At 34.0% G+C, this 16,528-nt stretch overlaps 1 protein-coding gene across 10 annotated transcripts in view; it reads left to right on the top strand.

The window, feature by feature from the left end:
- Positions 1-16,528, top strand: part of GPC5 (glypican 5) — a 593,323-nt gene that overhangs the window by 304,190 nt on the left and 272,605 nt on the right. For all 10 annotated transcript variants that reach the window (XM_064712816.1, XM_064712846.1, XM_064712801.1 and 7 more), the window contains one exon: positions 7,858-8,020. In XM_064712816.1, coding sequence (XP_064568886.1) covers positions 7,858-8,020 — 163 coding nt within the window. The remainder of the gene's footprint in view (positions 1-7,857; positions 8,021-16,528) is intronic.

The following is a 16,528-nucleotide window of genomic DNA, read 5'->3' as shown; positions in this document are numbered from 1 at the left end:
GATAAAGGATAAAATTATTTTAAAATTATATGAAAAATTATTTTTATTATCTACTTGGAGGGGGTTATAACCAATAACCTTCAAATAACTAAGAGGAAACAGATGAACAGAAAAGAATAGTGACAAAAAAACCAAACAAGCATATGCATGGATGAGTGAAACAGGCAAAAAATATTAGTCTCTAAACATTAATCATATAAAATGTGACTTTTTTTCTGATATTTCAACTACTAGACAGAAATAAGAGTACATGCTATTGTTCTTGGGTTTAGTTCTGCTCTCATTTGTTATCTCAGAAATGTCTAACTCATTTAATTATTTTTCTGAGGCTGATTTAAATCTGCAGTGAAATGTTAGCAAGACATGCATTTTTATGGATGGAAATACGTAAATATTTTTAAACAAATCAAGTTGATAGTGTGCATAACTGTGGTGGGAGGGATTGCACCAAGGAATACGAGCCAAGCTTTTGCTCTTGTACTCACTCTAACCAGTAACAACTGGAAAGAAAAGTAATTGCTAGTGACAGAACTCAACTGAGAACCTGAGTTGGTGGGTTTAATGTAAAATGCAATCCCAGATACAAAGCAAGATTTCTATACATAAAAAATTAGAAGGAGGGTATTTGTGAATGGACAATTCCATTTAGGAGCTGTATCTATATTACTGAGGAAAAATGGTGAGAGCACACTGCTCCACATTCCAGTGATTACAAAGAGTCTCTTAATAAGCCTGCTTTACCTTAGGGTGGCCTGGTTGGTGAACAGATGTAAGTTAGAAAGACTGAGAATTCAGTGTCTATCACTGTACCTTCTTGCCTGATTCTCCTTTATTTGGCACTGTAGACATCCCAAAAAACCTGCAGAATAACCATATCCAGGCTGCCTACTCAGAACAGTCTGTAGACTATGCTAAGGCTCAAATTGGGGTCAAGCATTTTTGTGGAGAGTGCTACTTAGGTCAATTCAACTTTGTGATGGTCAGGAAGCATGCTAGGGATGGAACAAAATGTACAGTGTGTGCTTGTGCTTGAACCCATAGTCCCACTGTGAGGAATTGTACCTTCAGTGAAAATTGCTAGTCATTGCTACCTGATTTAGCAATTAGCTTTCTTTGAAAATTTTGTTCTCTTACTAAGTGGTTTTGAATGCTACATAGATAACTACTGAGAAGGATTTTGAAGTAGTCATGTAATAATAAGCTGGGATGATTCTTATTTTTGCTATTCAGGCAGCAACTGATTTGATCCTGAGGTAGTAAAGGTATGTCAAGAAAGCACAAAGAGTAGGTTAAAGCTGTGTTGTGCAGTGCTGGTGCTCAGCCACATTTCTAAATTTTGCAGTTCAGTAAGCAGAATGAATGTCTATTTCTTTCTTTGCTCAGCTGAGTTAGCTTAGGCTTGAGAGAAGTATTGTGTTACTTCCATCAGAAATTCAGGCTACTGGTGATTTTATGGAGAAGAATGAGTTTTCAGGCTTGAACCACAGAGTTGAAGCTCTGGATCTAGGCAGCAAACAGTGGGTTTGATATAGCAATGTATACATTGCTTGTACTTGGTATCATCTCAAAGGTATAAAGGTTATAGCTGATTAGAAATCTCATCCTCTTTTCAAAAATATCATCAAAAAAAAGAAAGGAGGTGATGTACTCATGTACTTAACACAAAAATACATATTTTTGTGTGAAATACACAACTACATAATTTTTTTAATAATTTTTGTTCAATTAAAAAAAATCCCCACAGGGCACTCACTATTCATAAGGGACTATGAACTTTCATACTAATGATCTAAATACCAGTCTCCAATATAAGCTGGATTTCTAATTTGGAATGCATAGTTTTGTTAAGGAAATGAAACCCTGCAGGACATTCTGGATTACAGGTGTATGAATAAATTTTTTTAGAGATCACCAAAGGAAATTCTGATTTCTAAGTATTCAGATATGTAATGATAAGCAGAGGTAAAAAAATAGCAGTTTTTTCCTCTCATTTGAAAGAGTTCAAGGAAGTAAGACTTCTAGAAATAATTCTTCTGGATTTGACTTGATTAGCTAAATTGGATTCACTCCTGAGCTCCTTTAAGATACCCTCCAAAAGTACTTATGATGTGCACATAAATGAAAGAGAGGAAATACTGTGACTGAGCTTAGTTCACACTGAACTGCAAGAGAGCAGCAACATATTTTCATTGAAATACGATACAATATAATGTATAGACAATCCATATTTCCCATTAAGGTCTATGATGTAGAATAAGTGAATAGGATACTAGATTTTTGAAACACATAATTTTCAATCATGTAAACATAAATTTTATTGCCTTTCAGTGTTCATAATTTATTAGACATTGTCCTTGTTTCAGAAGGGATAGAGTTAATTTTCTCCCTAGCAGCTGGTATTATGCTGCGTTTTGGATTTAGGGCAAGAATAATGTTAATAATACAGCAACATTTTAATTGCTGTTGAGCAGTGCTTACTCGGTCAAGGACTTTTTGTCTTCTCTTCCTGCCCTGCCAGCGAGCAGGGCTGGAGGTGTGCAAGAAGATGGGCCCAAATGATCCAAGAGTTATCCCTTACCATACAAAATTACACAAAAAATGTAAACTGGGGAGAGCTAGCTGGTGATCCACTGGTCAGGTCATCAGTCAGTGGGTGGTGAGAAATTCCACTGTGCATCGCTTGTTTTGTACATTCTTTCATCACCCTCACTATTATTATTTGCCATTCCTTTTATGTCCTACTACACTTTTTTTATCCGAACCCATAAGTTTTACCATTTTCCTGATTTTCTCCCTCATCCCACTGAGGAGGAGTGAGTGAATGGCTGTCTGGTGTTCCTGCCGAGATAAACAACAGGGATTAAATCACTTGTAACTTCCTGTTAAGCAGAAAAATACAAAACAGAGTACACTCTTGCCATTTTGGATTTACTTATATGATTTTCTACATTTTTGAGAGGTAGAAGGGACTATTTCAGTTTTTTACTTTAACCTCACACATACCATGTCCTTGAACTTCTGAATTAATTCATGTTTTAAGACCAAAGTCTATGTGAACCAGGGAAAAAAACAACCAACCAACCAACCAAAAAAAAAAAAAAAACAACAAAAACCCCCCAAAAGTCTAAATAAACCAAACCAAACTAAAATATCCCCCTTACGCCAACTGTTGATTATTACTGTTAATTACTGAATTTTTTTTATATTGACCAAATGTTTATATAAAATTTTATTTATATAGACCAAATGTTTTATATAGACCTGAATGTTTTTAAATGTATGATTCCTGTAGCATAGATTTTTTTTTATTCACTTTGAATATTTAAATTAAAAAATATATTTATTTGCCATTTTCATCTGCTTTGGCCTGCCAAATCTGTTAAATCTATATTTGCCATATAGGCACTTACAAGGCTTATAGAGCTGGTTAAATCTTGAGATCAAGGGTTTTCTGAGTGTACTAAAGGATGAGGTCTGTGGTGAAAACAAAAGGATTTTTGATTCCATTTTAATCACCGTAATGGAATTCACTTCTGGGCCATCCTTTCTGAACAGAGACAATGAGAATGGGATTTAGGAGTAATATAACACCCCTAATCTGACTAAGTATTCCTATTTCTGTCCCCAAAGATATCCCATTAAAATCTTTGGCTAGAACACTGCTCTGAGTAATTCATATTCCGCTGGCTACACAGGACACCCACAATTAATTTACGAAACAGAGTATTTTGTCTTTAATATGCATGTAATACAATATTTAGACTTGCAAATTTACTTTTGTCTGTATTTTATTGTAGTATGTGTTTTAAAATTCACTCAATTGCCTCACTTGCCAGATGAGATTTTCTTAGTTTGTCACTTCTTTTTGTTATTTAGTAGTTCTCCAGTTCCCGTGGCAATAAAAGATTTATCATTACCACTTGGTTTTTCATTTTGCTTTCCAGATCATCAATAAAAGTCTCAAATAATCTTGAAATATTACAAGGCCCTATAGGATTGTACAATAATCATACATCCTTAGTGATAATTTTCCTAATTATGCTTATACTCTGAGATTTGTTGGAACTTCAACAACTCTCATAAGATGCCTCTGTAGCTTCTGCAAGCAGTTCATTTTCTTACTGAAATGTTACAGAGCAGAGTCATATATTTACAGAACCCTGCAAGTACTTTAATACAACAGTGTAACTTCTGTAATGCAAATATTTCCTTTCTAAAATGTGAAATGTCACAAATTTTATTAATGGTACTCTTTGGTATTATAACCTTGTTCAGAATTGCTTTTGGGTTCAAAGAAAGCATTTCACTAAGCCATCAGTACTGGTCCTGAGAGGTATTTTGGCAACTGAGCACTAAAAGATCTAAGGGGGAGGCCAAACTTCCCAAAGCTGTGCAGGAAAGCTGTGAAGCTGAAGACTCCCAAGTACCTTTCAGTTGATTTATACCCAAATCATTCCCCCATGCGCATATACCATAGTAGTGGTGCACAAATTTTCTGGGAAAATAAAATGCCACCAGCAGAGGAAATGCTTTTGATACCAAAGTCTTAGTTCAATAAGCTTCCATCAACATTAAGAACCTGCAAATCTAGAATATTGGTGTATCTACTGCAGTCTCAGAACAGAGGTGAATTAACCCTTGCCACTCATTCAAATAAACACAGTTGCCAAGAATATTTGCTGCCTCTTTAATTGAAATTGAAAGACAATAATGTGTGATTCAGCTCATGGGGTTTGTGGTTTCAGGGTTTTTGAGACAAAAATTTGATAGAATGGTATAAGTTTCAGACAAAAGAAGAAAAGAAACTATTACACTACAACACAACAGGAAAACAGTAATTGTACTTTTTGGAGGGGCAGATAGTATACAGCTAATAACCTTGTCATTCAGCTGGAAGACCTAGTAAGTATATACAACAGAATTTTCCAGTTAGAAGATGTACTTATTTTCCTCTCAAAGAATAGCTTTATAAAAAGTGCAGCAGAAGAGAACAATTCTTCTAAACAACTTTTATCTTTATTTATAATGTGAATCAATTTAGCTTTGAAGCACTACATGGATTTCTGTTTAATAAAGAATTTATACTAGATCCAAGTCTTGCTTAGTAGAGGACCAGCACTGAGACTTGTGAACTTATATGGAAACAAAATTTCTTCTTGTACATTTAAGGAGACTGAATTGAGAATAACAAAGTCCAAATAACAAATGAGCTTAATCATTATTTAATTTCTACTATTTCAAGCATAGTGAAAAGTTTGAAAAAAGTTTGTGTACTTTTTCAATGTTGGACCTACCTTTAAAGCAATTAAGTGGGATCATCTGTATTTTTAGTTTTCTAGTCATAAGTCAATAATGCATAATAATAAGAAAAAAAAGGAAGAAAAAGACAGGAAAGAGAAATAACTAAGTATGCTGAAATTTAAAGACGCAACAAAATCTAAAACCTTACTAAGCCAATATATTTGTAAGACTGAGACAGAGATATAGAGGAGGATGCATGTTCTCTGGCTGAAAAAAATGTGTGTTTACATATATATATATATATATAAACACACACAGATAGGTGTGTATATATATATATATATGTGTGTGTGTGTGTGTATATATATATATATGAATATACAAACACTAGATATATATTGTATATATGGTATATATGTATATGGCATATTGTAGAAAATTTGCCAACACATTTTGTTTGAAAAACTGTCTGTTGTGCTGGCAGTTCCTGCCCATGTTTATGCCACAGATCTCAGGAATAGAGTACCTTATCATACAACTGGCCCTGGGAATATGTCACAATATGAATTGAGGTGAAAAAGAAGTCTGCTCTTTAACTGAGTGTAGTTCATTAAACAGTCTGTGTTTTGTTTCAATAAATACTATTTTGTAGAAGTATGGCATGGCTTACACAATGAGCAGGGAGCAGAGCAGCAGTACCAAGGAGCTTTTTTTCCTCTTAGCTAAGTAGTTTGTCTTTCAGGTAGCATATAAATGTCTAATAAAACTTTTGAATTAAAAGTGCTGCATAAATTGGCTCTGCTAATTCAGAGGTGAGTGGCATTCTCCTGTTCTTACACAGAGGAGCAAGTGGATTTTATGGAAGCATTGAGATTTATCTGAATGATCTCGTTGCAGTAGTGATTAAAATATTTTTTGTTGGGCACTGTACAGCACTTAAGAGATCCATGTCTGGAAAGTGACTCCATAAGCTGAAAATAAACTCAGTATATAGGTTGAAAATATGAATGCAGTATCTTGTTAAACAACAAAGCAAACACATTTTTGAAGCTATAAAACAACTGAGTCTGTTTCTAACTAATTAATATCTTCCTAAAGAGAAAGTACTATCTGATTATTAAATTAAAGAATCTGAGACAGTGAGGTTTTGGCCAGTGTAAAGAAGTCTTCCTAGACTGAAGCATGAGTAATGTACAAACCTGTACAAACTGGCATTTTGGATGAGATGAGGTTATAAAAATTATTAACATTTGTAAGAACCTGGGTTTTTATAGGTGATGGTGTTCATATTTATCTGACAGATAAACTGAAATGAATCTGAATGGGGAAGAGAGCACTTTGTTTGTGTGTATATGACAGTTGTACCACCTCGTATTTAAATACTGTATGACAGCACTTGTACATTTGATAAATGAGAGACATTAACATTATTCAGATAACTGCTCAGCACTGCTCAACAGAGTGGAGAAATGTTTAAACAGATCTCTATTGTTTTCTTCTAAAAAATGCAGATATCATTGCAATCTCTATAGTGAGAAATGAAAAGGAGTGAGAGAACAATCTTATTTACTGGAACTGAATAATCTACACTGCTTAGGCCAGTACCAGCTACCCCTTTGTTTTATTTTACCTCACTTTTATCAGTTCAACCCAAGTAATACCTGGATGTCCTTTGGAAACAGTTATCTCCAAGCTAGCCCTGCCTCTGAATGTACTAGTTTGGTCTGCTGTCCCTTGGTCAAGCATTTGATATCATCCCAACAATATTTTTTTTCAGGTTCTACTACATTTCTGTTTGACACACTCAGAGCAGAAAAGGGTGTTTTGGATTCACCAATATAGAACTGCAACACAGCTCTCACACTATTTCAGATATTTCAAATGTGAAAAATTCACATAAAACAATAAATGTATCTTAAGTGTCTGTAGACACCGCATAGGTCTTTAAAAGATCCAGATCCAGCTGTTAAGTAGCACAGTTGCTGTCTGCTCCAAGTGGGCCTATAAGAAAGGGGCAACAAACATTTTAGTGGGGTCTGTTGTGGTAGAAATAAGGGCAATAGTTTTAAGCTGAAGGGGGTTTGATTTAGACCACATATAATGAAGAAGTTTTTTGTAGTGAGGGTGGTGAGATGCTGGAACAAGTTTCCCAGGAAAGTAGTAGATGACCCAGCCCTGGAAATATTTAAAATCAGGTTGGGTTGGGGCTCTGAACAACCTGATCTAGTTAAAGATGTCCTTGCTCATTGCAGGGGAATTTGCACCAGATGGCCTTTAAAGGTCTCTTCCAACCCATACTTTTCTATGATTCTATGTACTTAACCACTCCACTTGGCCTCTGGGCAAGAAATTGGTGATTTTCTTATATAGTGATAAAGACAATTTGTGGGTTTTTAATTAAAACTAAACAATACATCTCCAAATGCCATTCTTTTAAATCTATCTGTAAGTCAGTGTTAAAGAAAAAAAAATTTTAAAAATTCAGAATTCTCATTCTGTTGATCCTGAAATTTCCTTTTCAAATCAGGTAATTACTAGGGACTTACGTGAAATTTTGGGTACTCTCTGAAGCTCTCCGCATGTACTGCTAACTTGCACACTATATCTTGTCTTCAGCTGTTGCAGGGCAAATCATTTCCAAAATATGACAAATGGGATCTCCAACAAACAGGCAGTGGTGGAGGTGTAGATGAACAAATCAGTGGTGATTGTGATGATGAAGATGGTTGTGGAGGATCTGGAAGTGGAGAATTCAAGAGAGTCCTGAAAATAACAGACCGTAAGTCCATGATTCTGTTTCCTTTATGCATTTGAAGAGTGAATTGGTATGTTTTCCACTAATACATGTCACTGAATCATCTCATAAAATATGTGAAAAGTTGCCTGTGTAGTGCTCCAAGATTTACAGGAATAGGCCTACAATTATAGGATTTCTGTGAGCACAGTATCAATGAGTATCAGTTTTATCATAACACATGTTAAAATACACTTGGCACAATATAGACTTAACACAGTATTTTAGTCAAATAGTAGGTATAAAGTGGCATGTCCCTCTGGGTTATTACATTAACATAAGAGATTTGGCAGTTAAAAAGAGAAACTGTACTAATTTTTGATAGAACTGTGGCAAACCAGGAGGTTGAGGGCAGGTAGCTGCATTTCATGGAAAACAATTGGAATCAACGTCCTAAAACACTCAACAATAATGCCACTGTTATTTCTCATACATCTTTCCACTTTTCTTACAGTCTTGTTTTTGTGTAGTTTGGGGTCTTATTTGGTTGCATTGTATTTTTGTTTTGTTTATTCTCTGAAACACATTTGTAATAATTTTCATTAAAAATCCTGTGGCTATGCACTTGATAGGTGTAGAACTCCAACCACAAGCAAAGTAAGTTACTACTTCTCTGAATCATGACATTTTTCAGCTCATCTGATTTCTCTTCTTATTTCTCTTCGAGTGTAGAAATATAGGCAGAGATGGTGGCAATAGATAAATATTTTCATCTAAACTCCATTTCTCCATTTTGAATTATTTTTCCTGCATTTTGTGTTATCTGTATTCACTGAATTTGAGGGTGTTGCATGTTTTCAGGCTTAAATGTGAACCCCAGGTTCTTTTTGACTTGACAGTAAAGAGGCAATTAAAAATGTGGCTGTAGAGATCATGTAGTTTCCCATTTCTTTTTGAACTGCTGGAAAAATGTGACAGAACATTCTGGGTTATGCCTTAACAATTCAGTTTGAAACCAGCCTAAGATCTTCTTGCACTGACACTTAATCTATACGTTTTCAAGTCCTACTAAAAGTCTAGATGGGATTTTGAGCAATATCTAAAAAAGTTTGGACACTTCCTTCCTTAGAGTGCCCTTGGAGGTTTAACTTTAGAGAAAGAAGTTAGGAGTTCAAATATTTAAAAGCAGATGTTCTTTGTAATACTGCATATATCTTATATCTATTTGATAATGACACACTGTGGTATTGAAGTACTGTAAAATAGTCTTAGAATGTGACTAGAGCTATTAAGAAAGTATTAAATGACAAAAGAATTTCAAGAACAGTATATTTCATTACACTCTCTTCTACTGCATTAGAATTTTCTTAATATTGATATATTTAGTGCAATCTTTTCAAGATGTCAAAATTATAATTAGCCTTCATATCCTCTTTATCCTACATCTTCTAAATTGCCAGAATTATAATCTGTGTGCTAGGCATAGTGAAATTTACATGAATCCTGTTTCATTTGAACATTTTCTAAGATATTATAGAACAAAAATATGAACCCATAATTTTTGATATTTTGACTTGTGCATAAATCTTGAGCTACTAGTACCTCCCGCGAAATCACAGCCTCCCATGTTGTGATTTCATGGATTTAAGCTGGCATGCATTCCCTTTTTGGAATTCAACTTAAAAGTTGTCTTTAATGTGTACCAGAAGGAGTCCTACTTTGTTCTGAGGCATCAGATTTGGGCTGTCCAACAGAACAGTTAAAACATTCAATTTTGTAGAATTTTATTACAATATAGATAATTTTCTTTTTTTTTCAGAAATCACTTGTGTCTTTAAGTATATGTTAAAGTGTATGTTTAAGATAAATGAAACAGGTGTTTGAAAAATTCTTCTACTGAATCACTGATATATGAGTAAGACTTTGGGAATTTAAAGTTAGATTTAAAGTGGAAACCAATATATTTTAGTAAGAAAACAAAATTATCATCTTAGGATTTAAGATTTTATGTGAGGAACTAGAGTTGAAAAGAAATAAACATAATAAGAATTGAGGCTTAAATTTTTAATATCTATATCTTACATATACTTATGCAATATATATAATTTTGTGTAATTTTCTTAGATTTGGGTGACTGGTATCAATTAAAAGCTAAGTAAGATTTTAAACTCCTTTTTTTTTAAATTGAAGAGATAGATTCACTATGATGATATTGCTTACAGCTACTTGAAAATGTGTCTGAATTTCAGGCAAGTGTACAAGTTGACCACAATAAATTTGATATTCAGCACTAGCTTCTCTACAGGTCATAAAGTTAGAATTATTTTTCTTTATCAAAAAACTTTCTGCATTCTTTTACTTCTGCACAACTTTGCTTTCTCTCATAACCAGCCAGGAAAGAAAGGGGGATTGCTATGTATTTTTTGTCCATAGTTGAGTCTAGAAGTCCTAGCCATAGTCCAGGCTCTTTTTTGGCAGCTTCTGCAGACATTTTCACCACGGAGATAATCCTGTGTGCAACAAATCAATGATCTTAATAAGCTATTAAAGCATGATACAGAATCAGCCCCTTTTATTACATTGCTGTGGATAAAAATAAAGACACATCCACCTTCTTTTTGGATGCTATGTCATTGCCTTTTGGATGTGTGCCTGATACTCAAACCCAGAAGGAACAGAGAGGAAGGGAAGGGATATACTTTTGCCAAACAAACTTTTACCAATTTTATGTGTACGTGTAGCTTGTGAAGTGGAAGATTACCTGTTTGCACATTCAGTGTTAGAGATGTAAGAATTTATTTCATTTGTTGCTGAAGACTGACAAATGTGTGCTGACAGCCTTTGGGCTTTAGAAGGCCAGTGAAGAGATCTGGTATTTGTAATATAGAAGTGATAGCCTTGCATTACAAAAATGTTTAAAATGTGTTATATTTTGAAAAAATATAGTTTTTTAAAAAAAATCTAGTTTTTCAAAATCTAGATTTCAAACACTCCAATCATTATATTATATTTAATGCTTCAAAGTGCTACAATTGTGCTGACTGGTTTGCTCTTTCAAAAGTAGTTTTAAAATATGGTAAATCGTGCAGCTATTTGAAGAAATGGTACTAGAAAGGATCGTGTACTTTAAATGTATAAAATAAACAGTAGTATAAAGTCTTGACACTTCATTTGCTAGTTTTATTCTCCTCTAACCTGGGAGCTCCCACAGGACTATTTCATGCGCCACAATGAATTACCTCTTTGAAACCCCCTGCGGAACACAGCAGTAATAACAACAAATACTTATCACCTACATATTGATTTGAATCTGTTTTCAAATAGCTCTGTGAGGAGGGGCCAATCCCAATATCACTCCACTGAGGTTCTCAATACCATCTATCAAAATTCTCATAATACTTGTAGCAAGACCACTGATTCACTGGAAAGTGCTCTACCACTTGTCTGTCTTTCTTTGCTCATTTTAACATGCAACACACATGTTTCTATCCTGCAGCCAGAGCTCTCCGAGTGATCTCCCTGATCTCAGGGCTCAAATATGCAGAAATATCGAGGATATCTTTGTGCTTAAGATATATATGGGCAAACCTTGTCTCCCACCTTTTTTTTTATTTTTAATCTCACCTGATATTCATCCTCTTTGAAGAAAGAAGTCTCCTAAATGTTTTATTTCTCAGGCTTCTTAACCTGTGGATTATTATTTTTTTGTTCAAATCATGCTGGAGAGGTAAAATGCCTTGGAAAAGGCTTTATGTTGTGATCTCTATATAAATAAACCAGTCTATGTCTCTTGCCTGACATTATACTGCATTCTCAAGTCTCAAATGTCCTTTCTCCTCTTTTTGCTCCTTCACCCACTTCACTATAGTTGCTTTTCTCATTGTTAAATCTGATTCTGGTGGCATATTCTAGGACCAAAACTACTTAAAGCTGGCAATAAAATCTCCATTATGATGTTTGCCATCTGTTAAATTCTTTTTAACTCTCATCTACATTCTGTTACTTCAGTAAAGTAAGACATCCCTTATGTCTGAGTAGGATTTCAGGTTTTATTTACACTCAAGAGTATTCTTCCTAATTCCTAAATGTTAATGTGAGGTGTTATTCAGGTGTCTTTGGAAGGGCTACATGACTTCACTGTTCATAGTTCACTCAGTTCAGAACATCTCAATTCTATTTAAAATGAATAAGAAAAAAAAAATTCTTGCTGTGAATGCCACATTTGGTCTAAATATTGCAATAATAAATTTTAACAATAACATTCTCATAGGCTATTGTTAATTGAGAGGCTGGGGGATCTCACCCTTCCTTTTCACATAAAGACTATCATAATCTGAGCTCTTTTCTCTCATAGCTCTTGTCTTTTGTGGAGCCGAAAATCTTTTGAAGAGAAAGATTTATTGCAGTCAGTAGATTCCTGAGAAAAATTTGCATTTCCAGAATTAGTAAATACTAAGCAAGAATACATATTGTCAACACATATGAAGTTCAGAGATTTTTCCGTGTGCATGATCAAGTGTTGGCACAAAAATACGTGATGATATAAATTATTGAAGCATAAACAGAGACAAAGGATGAACGAGTTCCAAAGATTTCTATGAAAAAAAAAAGAAATTCCCCAAACCGCTATTGGGTTTTTAAGCATAGACCTTCACCAGGCAGTGAAGTTTGGACAGATAAAGTTGTCATATGTATAAAAACATGAAGCACTGTGGTGAGTTTACAGGTGCCAAGTGCCACCAAACTGCACAGCACTGTGGGGGCTGCTATGGGAAAATGAACTCCAGCTCAGCCAGAACCAACACAAGCAGTGAGAGAAAAACCAAAAGGATTCCACTTAAAATGCCCTTGAAAAACTGAGAAAAGTTACATTACAACTTTCTTATGCAATATTTTGCAAAAAGGTGTGACCTGCATAATGATATTATGCAGTTGAAAAAAGACAATATTTCAATTTTTGATTGTTTTCTATTTTAAAGAGTATCATCTCTCTCTCAGCGCGTTTTCTCATGAATCAACGTTTCTACTTTTTGAGTGATTCATTTAACCCGAGTAATGGATTGAAACTGTACTGTCAGGATGGGCTGTTAATTCAAAAACAAATAAGGGGAAGGGTTATGTAAAATTTGCTGAGGGAATTTACACAGAGACAGAAATTAAGTCAAATAATATAAAAATTCATATTTTGCAGCAGTGTATTTTTTTGCCTTGTATTAATATTTTACATTGGCATGAAGATTTTTATGACAGCAGCTGTCACACACAAAGCAGCACAATTGCTCTTCAAAGGTTTTAAGTTATCATGAAGTGTTTAATGAGCACACTCACTGGTCTAAAACAGCACATCACAGCAGTGCAATTATTACGAACAACCTGCATTAATAACATGGGGTTATATTTTGCTGGGAGTTTCCTTATAATAATACCAATAATTCTGAAGTTACCAGAAATCTGGAGTCTTTTACTACATGTATTATTTCATTTAACAAATGTATAAATATTTATAATGTACAAATGTATAAATATTTTCACTCGCAGTTACCAGTAAAGAAACAAACTTCTGGCAAAGTGCTAATGTGTATTGCTTTCTCATCCATTCTATAATATTTCCTGATGAAAACTAATAAGATAATAGGTGTCATAGCTACTTATCAGGATTAAGAATGTCCTAAATGCTTTTTTATTTCCAAAGCAGTAGAATCCAAGTAGCCAGTGCCACTCTTACAAAAGTGCTACTGTACAGCACCTGCCTGCTCAACAAATTCTGGTTTATTATTTATTACTAGTTTTTAAAAACTTCCAAAATCCACTTCCTGCCTGCTGCTTTATGCCTCCCAAACTTGAGGACAGAAGACATACTCCAGCATGTCCTTCTCTGCTCTGGATTCTCCTGTGAAGAGAGGAAAAAAAGAAGAACAAAAAAAAATATATAAAATACTGTATTTACATATAAAGATTATAACACTTCAAGAGCTCCTTTTTGGAAATATCAGAGAAATACAGAATATGGTATTGTGTGGTCAAGGTATCATGCAGGTTGTGTCTCATCTGACCTGGTATGCTATACATCAGAATAAAGTTGATATCTTTGTGGAGATAGACACTTTATGTGGTAATGGATTAATAAAAGAGTAATTTATCAGCCTGGAGAACACTAAGGCTTCAATTAACTCCTCTCTGTGGATTTATGCATTTTCTTTGAACTTTTCACCATCATGGACATCCTTCAGGCTATTTCCTTCGATAGAGAGAGGGGAAAAAACCCCAAATTCTTGTGATCAGTCTTCCAGATATGCAAACACTTCAAAGCTTTCAATCAACAAGTTACACACTTTGTAAGTAACTTGATTGAAGAATTAATACACCATTTCCTTATTTCACCTAAATTTTATGCCAAAGAGCACAGAAGTAATTACAGAGGTAAAGAAAGCCAAGTACAGATACAGTCCTTGCTTAAATTGACCTGACAGTGAATGTCAAGTTTCCTACTGTGGACTACAAGATTTAATTCTGAATGGTACTGTTAAGAAAGCTGGAGAGTAAAAACACCTTCTATGTGGACGTTTTTGCCCTACATAAGGCAAGGTTGTATTCCCTCTTTCGAAATGGGGTGGATTGTTTTGTGAGTTCCCTCATTTCCTATCCCTCCTCTACAAGGATCTTTCAGACATATCTCAAACACAAACCGCCAGCTAGAAACAAAGTTTTGAGATGGGGAATATGAACAGACCTTTTCTTGATTGATTCTTAAGGGTAAAAAAAGCCGACATTGAATTCTTTAAAGTGCATCAAGAACAATCACTAAATGCCACTCCTTCTAGCTAAGCAAGAAATGGTTAACCATAAACATTCCACAAACACAGAATAAAATGTGACTATAAATGCAAATGGTTTATGTGATACCATAGAGTTTGTGTTATTTATTAATCTAATCCCCTCAAATGAGCCAGTGGCAAACCAGTTAAGGCTAATCCTTCAAAAAGCAGCATGCTATCCCAAGTACATTGTTTCCTACCTTTACCTACTGTAAGTGTCTCTCTCTGGTGCAAAGACTCTTTAGCCATTTGGACAGAGCAGGAGATAATAATCAGGCAAAGTCTCTGCAGCTATAGTTAAAAGCATTCAGCTGGCAGAGAGACCAGATCAGAATAACCACTGCACCAATGTCTGATCTGAATTTAGGTTTGTTTTGTTTTTCTAAAAAAACGTCTAAAGTTTTATGATTCATCCTGTTAACAGAGAAGAACTTGGAAAATTTCATCAAGGGAACAACTCTTAAAAAAATAAGTGTACCATCTTTTTTTTTTTCATACTAGACAATAAAATTCCTTATCTATTCTATATTAGGTTATGGACTATTTATTTTTGCATGTGCATCTGATATATGCAAAATCAAGTCAAAATACACTGCTAGTTTATGCAAAGTATGGTTAATAGGAAAATAATAAGGCTAATTTGCTAGGTTTGAAATTAGTTCTCTGATTGACTTTATTCAGATTAGGCATCATTTCACTGACTTCATATGAGTTTGTATTTTCCAGAGAGACCACGTAATAAGTTCAGATGGAATTAAAAAGTTCTAATTGTATTTTTAAAGGCATTACTTTCTAATAATATCGCTACTTCTGAACTTGGTAGAAATTTGGAGCCTTTTAATGCATGTAATATTTAATTGAATCAATTTCACTATTATATTTTAATAATTTCTAATTAGCCATTGATTATAAATAAATAAATAAATAAATATTAATCATATTAAAATATTTATTTTTTAATGTGTTCTTTGAAATGTGTTTCATTCATAATGTATTAAGGAAATTAAGAGAAAACATTTTTATAACTCTTGATCCCTGTATTCTAACCACATTTACTGTTTAATCAAATACTTCCATTAATTCAGTGGATGAGAATTTATAATGTTTTCCTTTACACAAAACAAAAATGAGCAGGTCTTTTACAGCAAAAATACATTCCTTCTAATTAATTGTATTTTAAATCAATCCCTTTCTCTAAGTAGTGATGTCTAATCCTCAAAGACATGAGAGTTTTTACTTCAAATAAGCCCTCAAAAGTCAATGCATTTTTAAAGAACAGACCTTCTGAATAGTTACTTTCATCTCCAGTTACCCTTATGACTGATTTTATTGTGCCTAGGAGATCTTTCTATAAGAAATCCTTCATAATTTTGAAGTGTTCTTTTTAAATCTGTCTATCTTTTAATTTTTTTTTTTGGCAGAAGGAGGGGAAGAGCAGCATCTCACTCTTGATGTTCCATTTCCCATTCTACCTGTGATAGCTTTTATTATCCAACCATGGATGAATCTTTTACTCTGCTGGTTTGCTTCTACTCTACTGACCAAAAGCCTCAAAATGAGTTGTTCTTTATTTTTTTCTTTTTGTAGAAATTAACTGGTTTTATTTATTTAAGAGAATATATAAAGCTAGCCTCTGTAAGTTTTAAACCATTATCATATTCTAGTAACAATTCCTTTAAATGATCAGATTAACTACTTCAAGTTTACAGTAAAAATGCTGCTTGTAACCATCCAAAAT

The sequence above is a fragment of the Zonotrichia leucophrys genome, chromosome 1, assembly GCF_028769735.1.
Source record: "Zonotrichia leucophrys gambelii isolate GWCS_2022_RI chromosome 1, RI_Zleu_2.0, whole genome shotgun sequence".
NCBI lineage: Eukaryota > Metazoa > Chordata > Aves > Passeriformes > Passerellidae > Zonotrichia > Zonotrichia leucophrys.
This window is presented reverse-complemented; position numbering and strand designations above follow the sequence as displayed.